We start from the raw sequence: 16283 nt of genomic DNA on the forward strand, positions 1-16283 counted from the left end.
GCCAATAAAATGTTTTATAAAAGATTTCATTCTTATTATATTTTGATAGTTAAAAAATGTTTTTCTTATGTAAGATTAATTAACACAGATGATTGTGTGCAAATATTTCCTGTTTAGATCATGAAATATTTGTTTGAAAATGATAGCCTTTAGAGGTTGATTGACCTCTCATACTTTTTGATTGGAATTTGCACACAAGCTGTATTAATAAAGTGTGAAATAAGTTTTTTTCCCCCCTCGACAATGCGAACCCTTTGTTAAAATTTCCATAGCTCACTACTGATAATACTACATGAAAAAGTTACATCGTTACTAACTTCCTATCTACAATTTTCCTCCAATTTAATCTATTACCTGTCAAGACTTCAACATTGTCAGATCTTATATTTCTATCTTCTAAGGCAGTGGTCTCAAACTGGCAGGCCGCATCTGGCCCCAAAGCAATTTTACAAGGCCCACGAACATTTTAATTATGTATTTGTTGTAAATATGGTGCTTATAGTTTTAGAGACATAAAGATATGGACTGAGCTTATGTGCGCATAAGCTCAGTCCATATCTGCAATTTACAATCTGTAAATTTAGTTCGCCAGCCACAAACTATAGATGGAGACAAACTAACGTACGGCTTATAAAACTTGTTTATTTGTGCTTGTTGTTAGATCTACATTATAGCAATACCTATCATTTAGAATTGTGCATAACTTTTGAGTGTTGCTTTTATACGAAACTTCATCTAGTTGAATTAAAGTTGTAAATAAAATTATAATAGTGATTTTAATTAAGAGATTAAACTGCAAGCCATGTCTTTAACAAAGAGTAAAAGAAAAGTGGATGAAGAAGGACGTGTTTTTCAAGATAAATGGGAAATTATGTACTTTTGTGGTGTTGAGAACAAGAAAATTGTATGTTTTATTTGTAATAAGGAATATCAGTTCCAAAAGAATATAATTTATGTCGCCATTACGAAATGAATCATGAAGAAAAATTTGAAATGTTGGAAGGCAAATTGAGGGAAGAAAAGTTACAGTTTCTGAAATCTGGTTTACAACGACAACAAAATTTTTATACTGAAGCAAATAAATCCAGTGAATCATGCAAGTTTTGCTCTCACGCACATCATTGCAAAACGATCAAAACCATTTACTGATGGCGAATTCCTTAAAGATTGTTTGATTAAGTCTGCTGAACTTCTTTGTCCTGACAAACAACAATTATTTAAAAATATTAGTTTGTCAGCCAACACGGTAGCGGAACGTATTAACAGCATCTACAATCCATGAAGAAGATAGTTTCTAGTAATTTTTCTCCAAGGCTACAAACTTTATCAGAATCGAAACACCATCAAGTGTCAAGTTGCAGTAAGAAATAAAGAAGTTTATAATTATTTACATACAAACATGTATTTTTTCTGTATGTGTAGAAGAAAAATTTAATAAATTAAAAAAAGAGAATAGGTTGTCATTCTTTATTCTCAAGTAACAAAGGTTATAAAAGAGTCTCATAATTATAAAGGTTATAAAGGGATGGTATCCATACATTAGGGGTAAGTACGGTTCAATATATATATTCACTCTCCTTTTGTTAAAAAAAAAATCCGACTCATCAGCTGCTTTCACATCGTGCATTCAGCCCACATGCAATTTGAGTTTGAGACCACTGTTCTAAGGCACTTTTTACTGTATCAATCCACCTATATCTTGGTTTTCCTCTAGGTCTTTTTCCTGCCAACCTGGCAAAGACACTTGTTTTGCTAATTTTTCCTATCTCATTCTGTTTTAGTGACCATACCACCTGAGATTAGCTCCGCTAACACATTCCTAGATGCTAACAATGTCATAGGTCCCAACAGCTTTAGTAAGAGATCAGAAATCATAACTTCCAGTGGCATAAGCAGCAAGTTTTCTACATTTATCCTCAAATTTAGACTGCCCTTTTAATGATGGTTTTGCAAGTGTTTCAGGCTATGTAGACTGAACAATGCTGGTGTCTCGAGCCACTTGTAATAGGCCGTTTGCTTTTCTTGCACCACCCTGACAACTTCTTCGAGAACCACGGTTTAGATATCAGATGGAAAATGTGAATGGAAGGAGGGACGAAAGCTTCTATTCCAACATGGATTATTTCTGTAACAAGATTATAATAGGCATCTGGATCTGAAAAAAGAAAACAGTACTGACAATGGAAAGGAGGAGTGAGTCGAGTCTTCCCATTGGGATGACTTAAGTGACTCTTGCTAACAGCAAAAATCTCTGCTTCTCTTCCATAGGCAAAGAGGTCAGTGTATTTCAGAAATTGGAGAGCAGTAGAGGCAGTCATTAATCAAAATGTAGCAAAGAAATTTTAAGCCACAAGAGGTCAAAAAAGGTGAGAATCTAGGTTAGACATTCTTTGGCATCAATATCAGAATGCACAAGTACCCTCCCATATAGTGGAAGGAATCATACAGGGTGTAATTTGGAAAGTTAAGATGAGCTGTGGTTGAGGAAGGACACCTCGACCCCCTGCCTACGTTAGTTTGCTTCTAGTTTCCTTTCATTCTGAGGATTTAATGCTTATTAGGTGAAGAATATATATATATATATATATATATATATACTGTACTGTTTACTAATGCAACAATTGATGTGAAGGTGCAGACAGCATTTGGCAATTGCAGACTAACTGCCACAGTTTGGTGCTCCCCACATTGTGGTAGCCAAAACATTAATTTCATAAGTATTTTAGACTTCTGAGGTATAGATCTGGACAATGCAATCTCAGAACTACATGATTGCAGTGTCCTTGTAGATTTAGTTATTTTCTAAAAGCTCATTTAAAAATCAGAAAGCACAATACTTGAAATATTTAATCTTCTCCATCTTTTTGCCTGTCTAAATGTCCATACTTTTGATATTGAAATTTATCATTTTGTTTCATACTTTAACTGTGCAATAAACTTTTGGTTAATCATAAGTAAAGAGTAGTGTCATGTTTTTCCTTGTGATTTCTGATGTTTACTCTCATATGTACAATCTTTTTGCATGTGCTTATTCCTGAAAGTGATTTTTGTTCCCCCCCACCCCACCCATGAAAGATTATTTGCAAACTTATAGCCCCAACATCCACGCACTATTCAGGAATAATTTTAGGGAAAAAACAAAAAAAGGAAATGTTGATGAACACACGTATCAAACAATTAAGTTATCTAATAATTCCTGCTAAAAAAAAAAAAAAATTCTTAATGAATGATAAATTTTTACCTGAGAAGAACTTTTCAATGTCTTTCTTTGTTGCTGACCAGGGAAGCCCTCTTACTCTAAGCACGTAGCCTTCATTTTCTCTAGGCAATTTGCCAAAACTTTCAGAATTTCCAGCCATTTTACTTAAAATTACCCACCTATAATAAAGATAAAATATTTTGCAATTATGTTAACCTTGTCTACAGTTAACATTATAAAATCAACCTTTATAAATAACATATTGATTCTACTACCATTCTGTGACAACTACAATGATTTACTATAATAGATTTAGTTTAATCCTTTATCCCAGTGAGAGCAAACAAAGTTTGCGCCTGAAATTATCTTCAGGACTAAATATAGTGTTGTACTATCTTATCCAGTAAGTAGTGCAACACCAAGGCAACTCGTGGCAAAGGTGGAGCAAGCTACCAGGCACTTCTAACCCAGTATCTCCCATAATGCAAAACACATTTCCTATGTGGATATGTATACTGTTATGCATTAAAGGGATTGGCCATCTACCCAGACTAGTTTCGACCTTTATTGAGGTCTCTTCAGTGGGAGCCAGGCCCAGAGCTGGAGATACCAGGCAGAAGCAGTAGCAAGTCATCTGTGCCTATGGGAGTTGCCAAAAGGTTTATCACCTTTTTTAAAAATTTTACTCTGGATTTAGAGAAAGATGTTGAAAATTTATTTATCACTAGGTTAGACTATAATAGATTTAGTTTAATCCTTTATCCCAGTGAGAGCAAACAAAGTTTGCGCCTGAAATTATCTTCAGGACTAAATATAGTGTTGTACTATCTTATCCAGTAAGTAGTGCAACACCAAGGCAACTCGTGGCAAAGGTGGAGCAAGCTACCAGGCACTTCTAACCCAGTATCTCCCATAATGCAAAACACATTTCCTATGTGGATATGTATACTGTTATGCATTAAAGGGATTGGCCATCTACCCAGACTAGTTTCGACCTTTATTGAGGTCTCTTCAGTGGGAGCCAGGCCCAGAGCTGGAGATACCAGGCAGAAGCAGTAGCAAGTCATCTGTGCCTATGGGAGTTGCCAAAAGGTTTATCACCTTTTTTAAAAATTTTACTCTGGATTTAGAGAAAGATGTTGAAAATTTATTTATCACTAGGTTAGACTATAATAGATTTAGTTTAATCCTTTATCCCAGTGAGAGCAAACAAAGTTTGCGCCTGAAATTATCTTCAGGACTAAATATAGTGTTGTACTATCTTATCCAGTAAGTAGTGCAACACCAAGGCAACTCGTGGCAAAGGTGTTGCACTACTTACTGGATAAGATAGTACAACACTATATTTAGTCCTGAAGATAATTTCAGGCGCAAACTTTGTTTGCTCTCACTGGGATAAAGGATTAAACTAAATCTATTATAGTCTAACCTAGTGATAAATAAATTTTCAACATCTTTCTCTAAATCCAGAGTAAAATTTTTAAAAAAGGTGATAAACCTTTTGGCAACTCCCATAGGCACAGATGACTTGCTACTGCTTCTGCCTGGTATCTCCAGCTCTGGGCCTGGCTCCCACTGAAGAGACCTCAATAAAGGTCGAAACTAGTCTGGGTAGATGGCCAATCCCTTTAATGCATAACAGTATACATATCCACATAGGAAATGTGTTTTGCATTATGGGAGATACTGGGTTAGAAGTGCCTGGTAGCTTGCTCCACCTTTGCCACGAGTTGCCTTGGTGTTGCACTACTTACTGGATAAGATAGTACAACACTATATTTAGTCCTGAAGATAATTTCAGGCGCAAACTTTGTTTGCTCTCACTGGGATAAAGGATTAAACTAAATCTATTATAGTCTAACCTAGTGATAAATAAATTTTCAACATCTTTCTCTAAATCCAGAGTAAAATTTTTAAAAAAGGTGATAAACCTTTTGGCAACTCCCATAGGCACAGATGACTTGCTACTGCTTCTGCCTGGTATCTCCAGCTCTGGGCCTGGCTCCCACTGAAGAGACCTCAATAAAGGTCGAAACTAGTCTGGGTAGATGGCCAATCCCTTTAATGCATAACAGTATACATATCCACATAGGAAATGTGTTTTGCATTATGGGAGATACTGGGTTAGAAGTGCCTGGTAGCTTGCTCCACCTTTGCCACGAGTTGCCTTGGTGTTGCACTACTTACTGGATAAGATAGTACAACACTATATTTAGTCCTGAAGATAATTTCAGGCGCAAACTTTGTTTGCTCTCACTGGGATAAAGGATTAAACTAAATCTATTATAGTCTAACCTAGTGATAAATAAATTTTCAACATCTTTCTCTAAATCCAGAGTAAAATTTTTAAAAAAGGTGATAAACCTTTTGGCAACTCCCATAGGCACAGATGACTTGCTACTGCTTCTGCCTGGTATCTCCAGCTCTGGGCCTGGCTCCCACTGAAGAGACCTCAATAAAGGTCGAAACTAGTCTGGGTAGATGGCCAATCCCTTTAATGCATAACAGTATACATATCCACATAGGAAATGTGTTTTGCATTATGGGAGATACTGGGTTAGAAGTGCCTGGTAGCTTGCTCCACCTTTGCCACGAGTTGCCTTGGTGTTGCACTACTTACTGGATAAGATAGTACAACACTATATTTAGTCCTGAAGATAATTTCAGGCGCAAACTTTGTTTGCTCTCACTGGGATAAAGGATTAAACTAAATCTATTATAGTCTAACCTAGTGATAAATAAATTTTCAACATCTTTCTCTAAATCCAGAGTAAAATTTTTAAAAAAGGTGATAAACCTTTTGGCAACTCCCATAGGCACAGATGACTTGCTACTGCTTCTGCCTGGTATCTCCAGCTCTGGGCCTGGCTCCCACTGAAGAGACCTCAATAAAGGTCGAAACTAGTCTGGGTAGATGGCCAATCCCTTTAATGCATAACAGTATACATATCCACATAGGAAATGTGTTTTGCATTATGGGAGATACTGGGTTAGAAGTGCCTGGTAGCTTGCTCCACCTTTGCCACGAGTTGCCTTGGTGTTGCACTACTTACTGGATAAGATAGTACAACACTATATTTAGTCCTGAAGATAATTTCAGGCGCAAACTTTGTTTGCTCTCACTGGGATAAAGGATTAAACTAAATCTATTATAGTCTAACCTAGTGATAAATAAATTTTCAACATCTACAATGATTTACCTTCATATCTGAAGTGCATACAACTATTTTACTATAATTATACAATATCTAACAATTATCTTCATTAAAACTCATGAAGTTCATAAAACAACGCAATATACCAATTTTCCAGAACTTTCTCATTGATAAATGTCATCCCCCCCACAGGGAGTGGAATGATATAACAATTATCGTAACATTTCTCTGATCAACACTCATGTGTATTTTTATGTAACAGACAAGCTAATGTTTTTCTAATTGTGCTATTAATAGCTACCTCACTTATTTTGTCCTGTTATAACACTGCCAATAACCATCAGCCAATCTCTTATTAACATTGTCAAAAAATGTAAATATGAAAATAAGCTGTGTCGTGTCGTACAATTAAGTTTTTTTTTTTTAATTGCTTACTTTATGACTTTATGCAACCGAGTATGTTTGCAAATCTTATTACCTGAGAAGAACATGGTATCGTTTAACAAGGATTTTTACCTAGCACCCGTGTACTTAGAAAAAAACACCGGAGACAAGGCTTACTTATTCTTCTTCTTATTGTGCTATCTTCTATCGAAGGTCAGCGACCATCTTGGCGAACAAACTGCGCTCTTGTGTTAATCTGAGCAGTTGTGCACTGCTCTTTCCTGTCCACGTCTTGATGTTGTCAAACCATGATATTCTTTTTCTTCCTCTAGTTCCTTTGCCATCAATTCTTCCTACCAAAATAGTTTGTAGAAGTTGGTATTTGCTGTTTCTCATGATGTGTCCAAGATATGATGTTTTTCGTTTCTTGATTATTTGTACAAGATGTTTAGCTTTGCCAATGGATTTTAAGACATCTTCATTGGTAATTTTTTCTGTCCATGATATCTTTAGCATTCTTCTGTATAGCCACATCTCAAAGGCTTCGATTTTCTTGATGGTTGTCGCCTTCAATGTCCATGTTTCAACTCCATAGAGCAGAATAGACCACACGTAGCATTTCAGCATTCGGCATCTGACTTCCATGTTTAGGTCTTTATTGCAGAATAGTGTTCTCATTTTCATGAAGGACTGCCGTGCAACTTCAATCCTTGTCTTTATATCTATTTCTGGATCCCACCGTTCATTAAGCCAGCAACCAAGATATTTATATCTTGACACTTGATCAATATTTTTCCCATTGAGTGTCAGTTTCATTGATGAGGCTGGATGTTTGCTGATGATCATGTATTTTGTCTTGTTGATGTTTATATTTATTCCCATTCTTTGGCTTTCTATATATACTCTGTCAATGAGTTTTTGGAGATCCATAATGTTATCTGCAATTAGCAAGGTGTCATCTGCATATCGTAGGTTGTTAACAATCTTTCCATTTATTGTGATTCCCTCTGGACATTCTTCCAATGCTTTTTTAAAGATTACCTCTGCATATATGTTGAACAGGAGTGGTGAGAGCACACATCCTTGTCTCACTCCTCTTTTGATGTTAATATCACTGGTGGTAATGTTGTCTAATTGCACGGTAGCTGACTGATTCCAATACAGATTTGTTATTAGTCTTATGTCTTGTTCGTCTAGCCTTATTTGTTGAAGGATTTCTATTAAGTTGGTGTGTCTGACTTTGTCGAATGCTTTTTCAAAATCTATGAAACACATAAAGACAGATTTCTGTTTTTCTATGCATTTTTGTATCAATATTTGGGTACAGAAAAGGGCCTCTCTAGTACCAAAACCATTCCGAAAGCCGAATTGTGTTTCACTTCACTTTTTCTATAAATGCGATTCTGAATTACTTTCAAAAATATTTTTAATGTTTGGCTCATTAGACTAATAAGTCGGAAGTCACCACAGGAATTCGCTTTGGGTTTCTTTGGGATAGTGATAAATGTAGATTTGAGCCAATCTGATGGAAATTCATCACTTTCATATATTTTATTAAATAGTTTTTCAAGAAGTTTGATGTTATCTGGTTCGATTAATTTTAAAAATTCTGTTTGTACACCATCTGGTCCACTGGCTTATTCAATTTTACTTATTCAATGAGTTTAATATAAAGGATCCTGAGCAATTCAGCATGTGCTCAATGTACTCATTGCTAAGAGTGAATGGTTTATGGTATGAAAACCAGAGATGTTTCATGAGCAAGAGAAATGTTGAAAGAGGGTGAATGAAGTGATGATTATTGTAAAAAACATGATAGTGAATGTTGTAAAGAACATAGTGGAAAAATTGAGTGAAAAAATGTGGATGTTGCCTATCTGTCCCTAAAGAATTCTTGAAATTCCATCCCATTGTTACTATATGCCATTTCCTTTTCCCACCAAATTTATACTGTTGTAGTTAAAATCTTTCATTATGATCACTCATTTTGCATTTGCCAAACTAAACAACCTAAACAGGGAGAATAGTAGTATGAATAATAACTTGTTCACTTGTCAAGAGAATAATCTCTCCAAATGCCAATATCCTTCCATGTTCAAATGCAGTGAATCTCTCACATACAGATTTCATTCATTAAATTCACTCTGGCATCCACATAATTCAGACAATGTTACCTCTCAGGTTATTTGTGCCAACCATTATTGTCATCTAATTCACATTCTCACCTCACTTGTCACAGGAAAGTGGTATTAAACCTGATATCAAAATTGGAGATGTTAATGTCAGCGCTTTGCTTTATGCAGATGATGTTATACTTCTAAATAAATCCACTACAAGTCTGCAAGATTCTCTGACTAAATTGAATAGCTGTTGTAATAGATATGGTATGAAGGTCAGCAATAAAAAGACAAAGACAATGAAAATAGGCAGAATCATTGAAAATGTCAACTGTGTTGTGAATGGAGAACCTGTGGAACAAGTAAAACATTTCAGCTACTTAGGCACAATTTTTACTGAGGATGGTAAATTAAATATAGAAATAGACAACAGAATCAGCAAAGCTGGTATGGTGGGAAGTCAATTGAATAAATTCATATGGAATAAGAGAGAAATTAGTCAGAACACTATATTAGCTGTATACAAGACAGTGTTCAAACCAGTTTTAACTTATGGATCTGAGAGCTGGGTCAGAAGTAAAACACTTGACCAAAGACTAGAGACTGCAGATACGAGAGTCCTGAGAAAGATTATAGGCATGAACAGATGGCATCAATGGCAATATCATATTAAAAATGAGGATATTAGGAAAGAACTTGACATTGTCAGCATCCAGGAATGCATTAGCAGAGCTAATCTCAGATGGTATGGTCACTTAAATAGAATGGGAGAGGAAAGATTAGCAAAACAAGTGTTCTCTGCCAGGTTGGCAGGAAAACAACCCAGAGGAAGACCAAGATATAGGTGGATTGATACGGTACAAAGTGCCTTAGAAGATAGAAATATAAGATCTGATAATGTTGGAGTCTTGACAAGTAACAGACTGATTTGGAGGAAAATTGTAGATAGGAAGTTAGTAATGATGTAATTTTTTCATGTAGTACTGTCATATCCTGTACACCCCTTGAGGATACATGGCAGGAATTTGATGATGATGACCTCACTTGTCAATCAGCAATGCCAGCTTACTGAAGACCTGAAATGACTTATGCCATGTTTGGTTTCCAGAGCAGGGATTTAACCCCCCCCCCCTCCATGCAATGAAAGTGATACTTAGAAATCCATAACCACCTCCATTTCAAGGGTACATCAATTAAAATGATGGTACTGCAAGCTAGCTGCCAATTAGTGCACAGGGCCAAACATGTCAGTAATGGGCCAGGGCATTTCCCAATAAACTGGCTTATAATCCCGCTGCCATGTACTCTGTCAGGTCAAGCCAGAAGAAATTGTCTGAGTAGAGGCATGTGGGAGGAACTGTTGGGGCCACATTATGGCACAGAGATTGGTCTCTCTATATGGATGTCATGCCCAAGAGTATCTTCTCTACTGTACACCCCCCCCACTCTACCCTTCCATCTAACCATGAACAAACTTAATGATGAACCTTACAATGACAGTGCCACTGCAACAAAAAGGAATCTTCATCAAACTACTTCCAATAAAATATACACAATGCAACCAACACTACATACAAATCATGCCAGAATATCCTCGTTAAAAATTTACTTTTACATCCATTTCACTAACATCCATTGCATTAACACTAACATAATATTCATTATAATCAGACCAGATCACCAGCTCTTGGCAGAAATCCAAATAACATCTATCCACCTCCAAGGTGAAATTACAAAATTTCTTTCGCCTCAAGGATTGCATTTATGTCTTTGTAAGATCAGACATAGCATGCCAGAGAATGGGTAATCCCCTAATTTCAACCTCCTCTGGCTCAAGGTTTCCTTGCTCCATTTAGTAACATTCATCTCTTGCAAATTCCAATAACTAGTCAGACCTCTTCACATTACTCTCCATGAAACTCAAACATCTGCAATCAAGCCATCCAAAATAGCGAAGTCATCTTCCTAGGCAGCTTCAACGTCCATAATTACAACTGGCTCCTCTTTTCAACCACCTGCCATGATCTACCTAGATGAAATCTGGAAATTTTGGCCATAAGCAATAGCCTAACACAAATCATTTATCTACCTATACAAATTGCTGACAACTATCTTCACTCACCCAATATATCTGTTTGAACCAGTTAACCCTCCAATTACAGTGTAGAAGTCAAGTCATCTCCCCTCTCACAACACCCAACCATGAATCCTCTGGCACTACAAGGTTGTCAAATGGGTTGATCTCCAGAACTTCTATTCCTCCATTCCATTATCAGACTAATGCTTTCAGCTCATCTGACCCTAACACCTGAGCTGAATGAGTCACAAAAATTATACTCATTGGTATGAAGGCCATAATCCCTCATTCTACCCAGAATCCTCATCTGCTTTTCAAGCAGTGATTCAACCAAGTGTATCAAAGCAGCTGAAGAAAAAAAATTCAGCTTACAGCAGGTAGCTTCTTCATAGTTTCTTCACTTAAATATTGCCTTAACCTTGGCAAACCAATTTCATTTTTAAATTTTTTTGCGCTAATTTTTTCTAATCGCTTACTCGACAAAACATTTTCTTCGTTCTCAAAGGAATTAATTCACGATAAGTATTTGAAATATTTAAAAAAAAACCCGGCTGCAGACTTTCCACATTATGTTATTTTATTTTTGTTCAAAATCATATTTCAAAGAATACTTCACAGATTTCCTGAAGGACATGCTCGGGCGACTTTTATAGAGAATAACATGAAATTCTTTAATCATATCACTAAATTTTTTTTCTTTTTATCGTAATCTACTGTTCTTTGCACTTTCACCTTCTTGGTTTCCTTGTATAATTGGTCATTACAAAATTAAATTAACTGTTATGATTTAATTTGATATGTTATCTTTTCTGCTTGTTCAGATATTATGCTCTAATTTTAAAGTAAGTGATACTTTTGCTTATATTCTATCATTCAAAATATGTATATTCACATGCATCAAATGTCATTTCCATATTTTACGGTAGAATTGAACTTTATTTCAGCCTTGATAGTTAACCCCCCCCCCCCCGCTGCATCACTATCACACACCCGAAAACTGTTATGAAACAAAGGTGCAGTTTTTATTTAATTCGTTATTTTTCACTAGTAATTGTTCCGCATAACTGGTTCCAAATTTCTTGTGTCAGAGATATAATATAATATATATATATATATATATATATATATATATATATATAAATAATAGTAAAATGTCACTCTCATAATTATATCAGATTTATAATGGCAAAAATAGTAAGAAAAAAATCATTTGCACTTTCTTTTCAAAACACAAAGAAAGAACATTGTGAATGCACCCAATGAAAATACTACATTTTTCTTCTGTTATCTGATTTTTTTTCCCCTTGTTGTACAAAGAAATCACTGCATATAACATGGGAGAATGCAAGAGAACAAAATCTGTAAATTGATTACATTATAACCAATAGAGAAATCATGTCAGAAAAAATCATTTATGTAAGAGTTCTAACATCAGCAGATTTTCTTCTAGTTTAGATACGCAGCATTGTTAAAGTAGCTAAACCTTTGCTATATTTTACACTAAAATGAATTGGCATGTTCCCCAAGTGATTTACGTTTGTAACAGTTGTCTTGCAAACAATTCATAAAATAAATTCTCTGAAATATCTGCAGATTGAATAGGTCTATAACCCCCCCCCCACCAAAAAAAAAAAAAAAAAAAGACTAACATATATGCTCCTTTTAAAATAATTCATATCCTCTTTTTCAAGATAATTGTATCAAATAATTTATAATTTTTCGATAATAAAAGTGAAGCTTATTATAAATTAAGAAATTATTTTGGCATAAATAATGTATCAGCATGTAAAAGAAATGTCAGCATTTCTGAGTTAGGGCGTCTGCTAATCATCAATTGAAAAAAAAACAAGATATTCATTTTATATTTTGAAAAATTATGGAGACAACTAATGTATTATAGAGTAAAACTTTAGTTTAATATAAACCAAAATCAACACTCGACATTTCGACCTTCATATTGGTCATTATTGTTATTATTATTATTGGTTATCCTCTGGAGCATACACAATATATACAGAGAAACAAGCTGCACTACAATCTACATCTTTTGCTAAAGTTACTGACCAACTGTTACAATTATTGGCCTGACCTCTAGTGAAAAAAAAAATTTACTACAAAGTTAGTCTTATTATTATCTATTAGGTTACAAAACTAAGAGTTGGGCTGGAGAGCAACATGTTTGTTTTTTTAAATATAAATATATATATATATTTAAAGGTATTTAAATTAATAGACAGAGCTTGTGTAGCTCAGTAGAAGTGGCGTTTGCACTCTACAGCGCTTGACCGCACAACGAAAGGCATTAGTCTAGTCGCCAACTAGAGGAACTTTTTCTAAGCCTTTTCTCAACCGGTTTCAGAGTCTCTGGCATGGGCTAACGGGTTTTTTCTCCCAGAAACTTGGGTTTTTCGTCCCGTAAACTCAAGAAAGTCGGCGTTCGAACCCACACTATTTTCAGATATTAAAAATATTGTGTGAGGGTTAGGGACCACCAGGTGGCGGAACTTACTAGCCACCTTCACTGCGTGCCGATTAATATGTGATAGCCTTGGGCCAGCTATCTCTGAGTGGCTACCAGTGGAGATTGAACTGCCCACTCAGTCTCCAAACATTACATAGGGCTAAAAAACGGCCCTCATCTACTCCCTATACAGGAACAAAAAGGCGTTAGCTGATTTATATATATATATATATATATTTAAAAAAACAATGTGATTATACTATAAATTTCAACCAATTAGTATGGAATAGTTTCCTAAAGAATGCTGGATACTAAGTGGGCTGAATATGTGCATCCAAATTCTTTGAATTTTTATGCCACCATTATTGTTGAGATTAGGATGGTTAATCAGAATTTCACAGGCTTCTTTAAATTTTCTTTCATACTAGGTTTTTGTATGATGTAAAGAGCAGATAGTTGTCTCCATAATTTTTCAAAATGTATTCTGATCACCATGTAAGCATGAAAGAAAACAAAAACAAGATATTCTTGATGTATTCTGCACCACAGCTTGAGGCACTTTAGTAACTTCTGGTGAAGTTTTCTTTCTTTTCTTGCTCAAAAGCAGTGAGAGTAATCTAATACTGAGAGTAATCTAATCTGATACTTGATTATTTCTAAGATAAGATTATTTTTTAAAATAGCAACCAGCAGCAGTAGAAGTAGTAATATTTAATTTTTTTAAGAAAAAGAAACAAAAATAATACTACTGAACTTTCTTTTGTTTGGTATGTATAAACAGTTTTACATGGTGAAAACATAGCATAGTATTTCTAAAATTTCAAATAATTTTCGGCAGACAGTAGAACAGCTGATTTTAGATCACAAAAAAATAGTACAGAATTAGAAACTTCACGGTACAACATTGCCTTATTTCTTTTGTCAAAACAATAAAATGAAATAACAGATTTTGAATACTGTCTGGAAAAGCTTTCAAACCTTTTCCAGAATAGTTATGTAATTGAGTTCCAGGAGAGGATAAGGAAGGGAGGGAAACATTAGAAAATCTTCAAAATGAGCCAAAATTTTAAATCATTACATATATGATATCTTTCATATATTTTCAACATATCTAATGGTGGTTACGCATTGGATATTATCATGATGTGCATCCTACAAAAAGAAAAAAAAAAAAGACAAAGTCCCTGCTAAAATATTATTGGTTATAAATTTTTGATACTAAAAAGACTCGCAATCAGAAACAGAGTAATGTAATTTAACATTTGTTGTTCGTAAAAACAAAACAAAAAATAATTCATTTCTAAAACTGAAATGTGATGATCCATATAATGATATTTTGCTAGGAAAGAAAGCAAAAGGTCATATTTATTTCAATAAATATTATTTAAAAATATAAATATTTATATTTTCAATGCAAGCATTTGAAAATTCGTGAAAAAAATTGTTTCTATATTGTAAGTAAAGTGAAAGAACAACTTTCAAATCAGTGCAACTGTTCCATTGCATTGATTTCAAGAACAAAATACAGCAAATTTACTACAGTAGAATCTGCTTATTGTGATCGTGGATATTCTAAATCGGCTATTGTTATCAAAATCAGTCAGTCCCAAAACACTCCATTTAATATGAATTAAAAACAATCCATCTATTATAATCAAAGTACTGGTTATTGTTATCAGAATTATCAAATGTTTAGCCTTTTGCACCTCAGAATTCTAAGAAATAAGGGTTAATCAGGAGAAAAATTGACAGAAAATTTGTTGGAACCCGACATTTTTGTTAATCTCCCTTTAATCTTATTCTTCCGTAAATATTACATCTTCCAGGCAAATGCAGTGGGTAATCTTAAGTGGGTAAGAATACAGTCTACTTGTGAGTTTATTTGCGTGCTCTCTTTCAGTAAGTGAAATTGCTCGATAAAACAGCCTTTAGCATTATGGCAGAAGCAAGTAAAAAACGTAAAGATTTATCTTTATGCTTTTTACTTGCTTACTGTGGCACACATTTAAAAATTTCACAACCACTGTTGTGTAAGATCTTAAAAAACAGATCAAAATTGAAACTTCAGCTCTTACTAATGAGAAGATGGATCAGAAAAGTGCCAGATCTGGTAAGGATACTCAAGTTGAATCCGCATTAAAATTTAGTTTAGTAATGTTCGTGAAAAGAATGCTTTGATTAATAAGCCTTTAATGCATCAAAAAGCAAAAGAACTTGCAAAAACAGCAAAGAAAATTTCACTGCAACTGATGGATGGTTTAACAGATGGAAAAAGTGAGAGACCATGTGACCAAGTCAAACGTTTGCCTATTGACTACTGTTCTAGTGCAAATGCTTGGATGACTAATGACATTTTCAACAATTGCTTAGTTAAGTGGGATCTTAAATTAAAGCGAAAAATTGTCTTGTTTAGTAGACAACTGTACTGCACACACAAACAATTTATCGTTAATTCAATCATGGGACCAAGGCATCATATGAGCTTTTAAAGCTTATTATCGCAGGGAAGTTCGTGCGAGAATTATAGCTGAACTTGATATAAGACCAATCTGATGCAAGTGCAGTTGCAAAAAAGATTTCCCTTCCAGATGCATTGCATTTGGTAGCAATGTCATGGAAGCAAGTCTCAGAGAAGACTTCCTTCCATGAAATTGAAAACTGCTTCCAAAAAATGTGGATTTTTAAGACAAACTCTGAAACTACTTCTTCTGAAGAATTTGAATAACTTACAAATAAAATTTTAGATAAAACCCCAGACGGTATGTCAAAAAAATAATCTGAAAATTGGTTGGATAGTGATAACGTGCTTCCGATGAGAACTTTAAAATAATAAAAGAAAGTAAACCTAATACAAGTATAGAAGAACAAATTTTAGAAGCTTCTCCAACCA

General features: G+C 34.6%; 1 protein-coding gene across 1 annotated transcript in view; it reads right to left on the reverse strand.

The window, feature by feature from the left end:
- Positions 1-16283, reverse strand: part of LOC150096284 (heterogeneous nuclear ribonucleoprotein F-like) — a 127279-nt gene that overhangs the window by 100796 nt on the left and 10200 nt on the right. The window contains exon 2 of the mRNA XM_090408939.1: positions 3242-3378. Within this exon, the coding sequence (XP_090265065.1) occupies positions 3242-3359 (118 nt within the window). The 5' untranslated portion in view covers positions 3360-3378. The remainder of the gene's footprint in view (positions 1-3241; positions 3379-16283) is intronic.

The sequence above is a fragment of the Typopeltis vanoorti genome, chromosome 19 (genome assembly GCF_054136105.1).
Source record: "Typopeltis vanoorti isolate ZY-2024b chromosome 19, IOZ_Tvanoo_1.0, whole genome shotgun sequence".
In the NCBI taxonomy this organism is placed as follows: domain Eukaryota; kingdom Metazoa; phylum Arthropoda; class Arachnida; order Uropygi; family Thelyphonidae; genus Typopeltis; species Typopeltis vanoorti.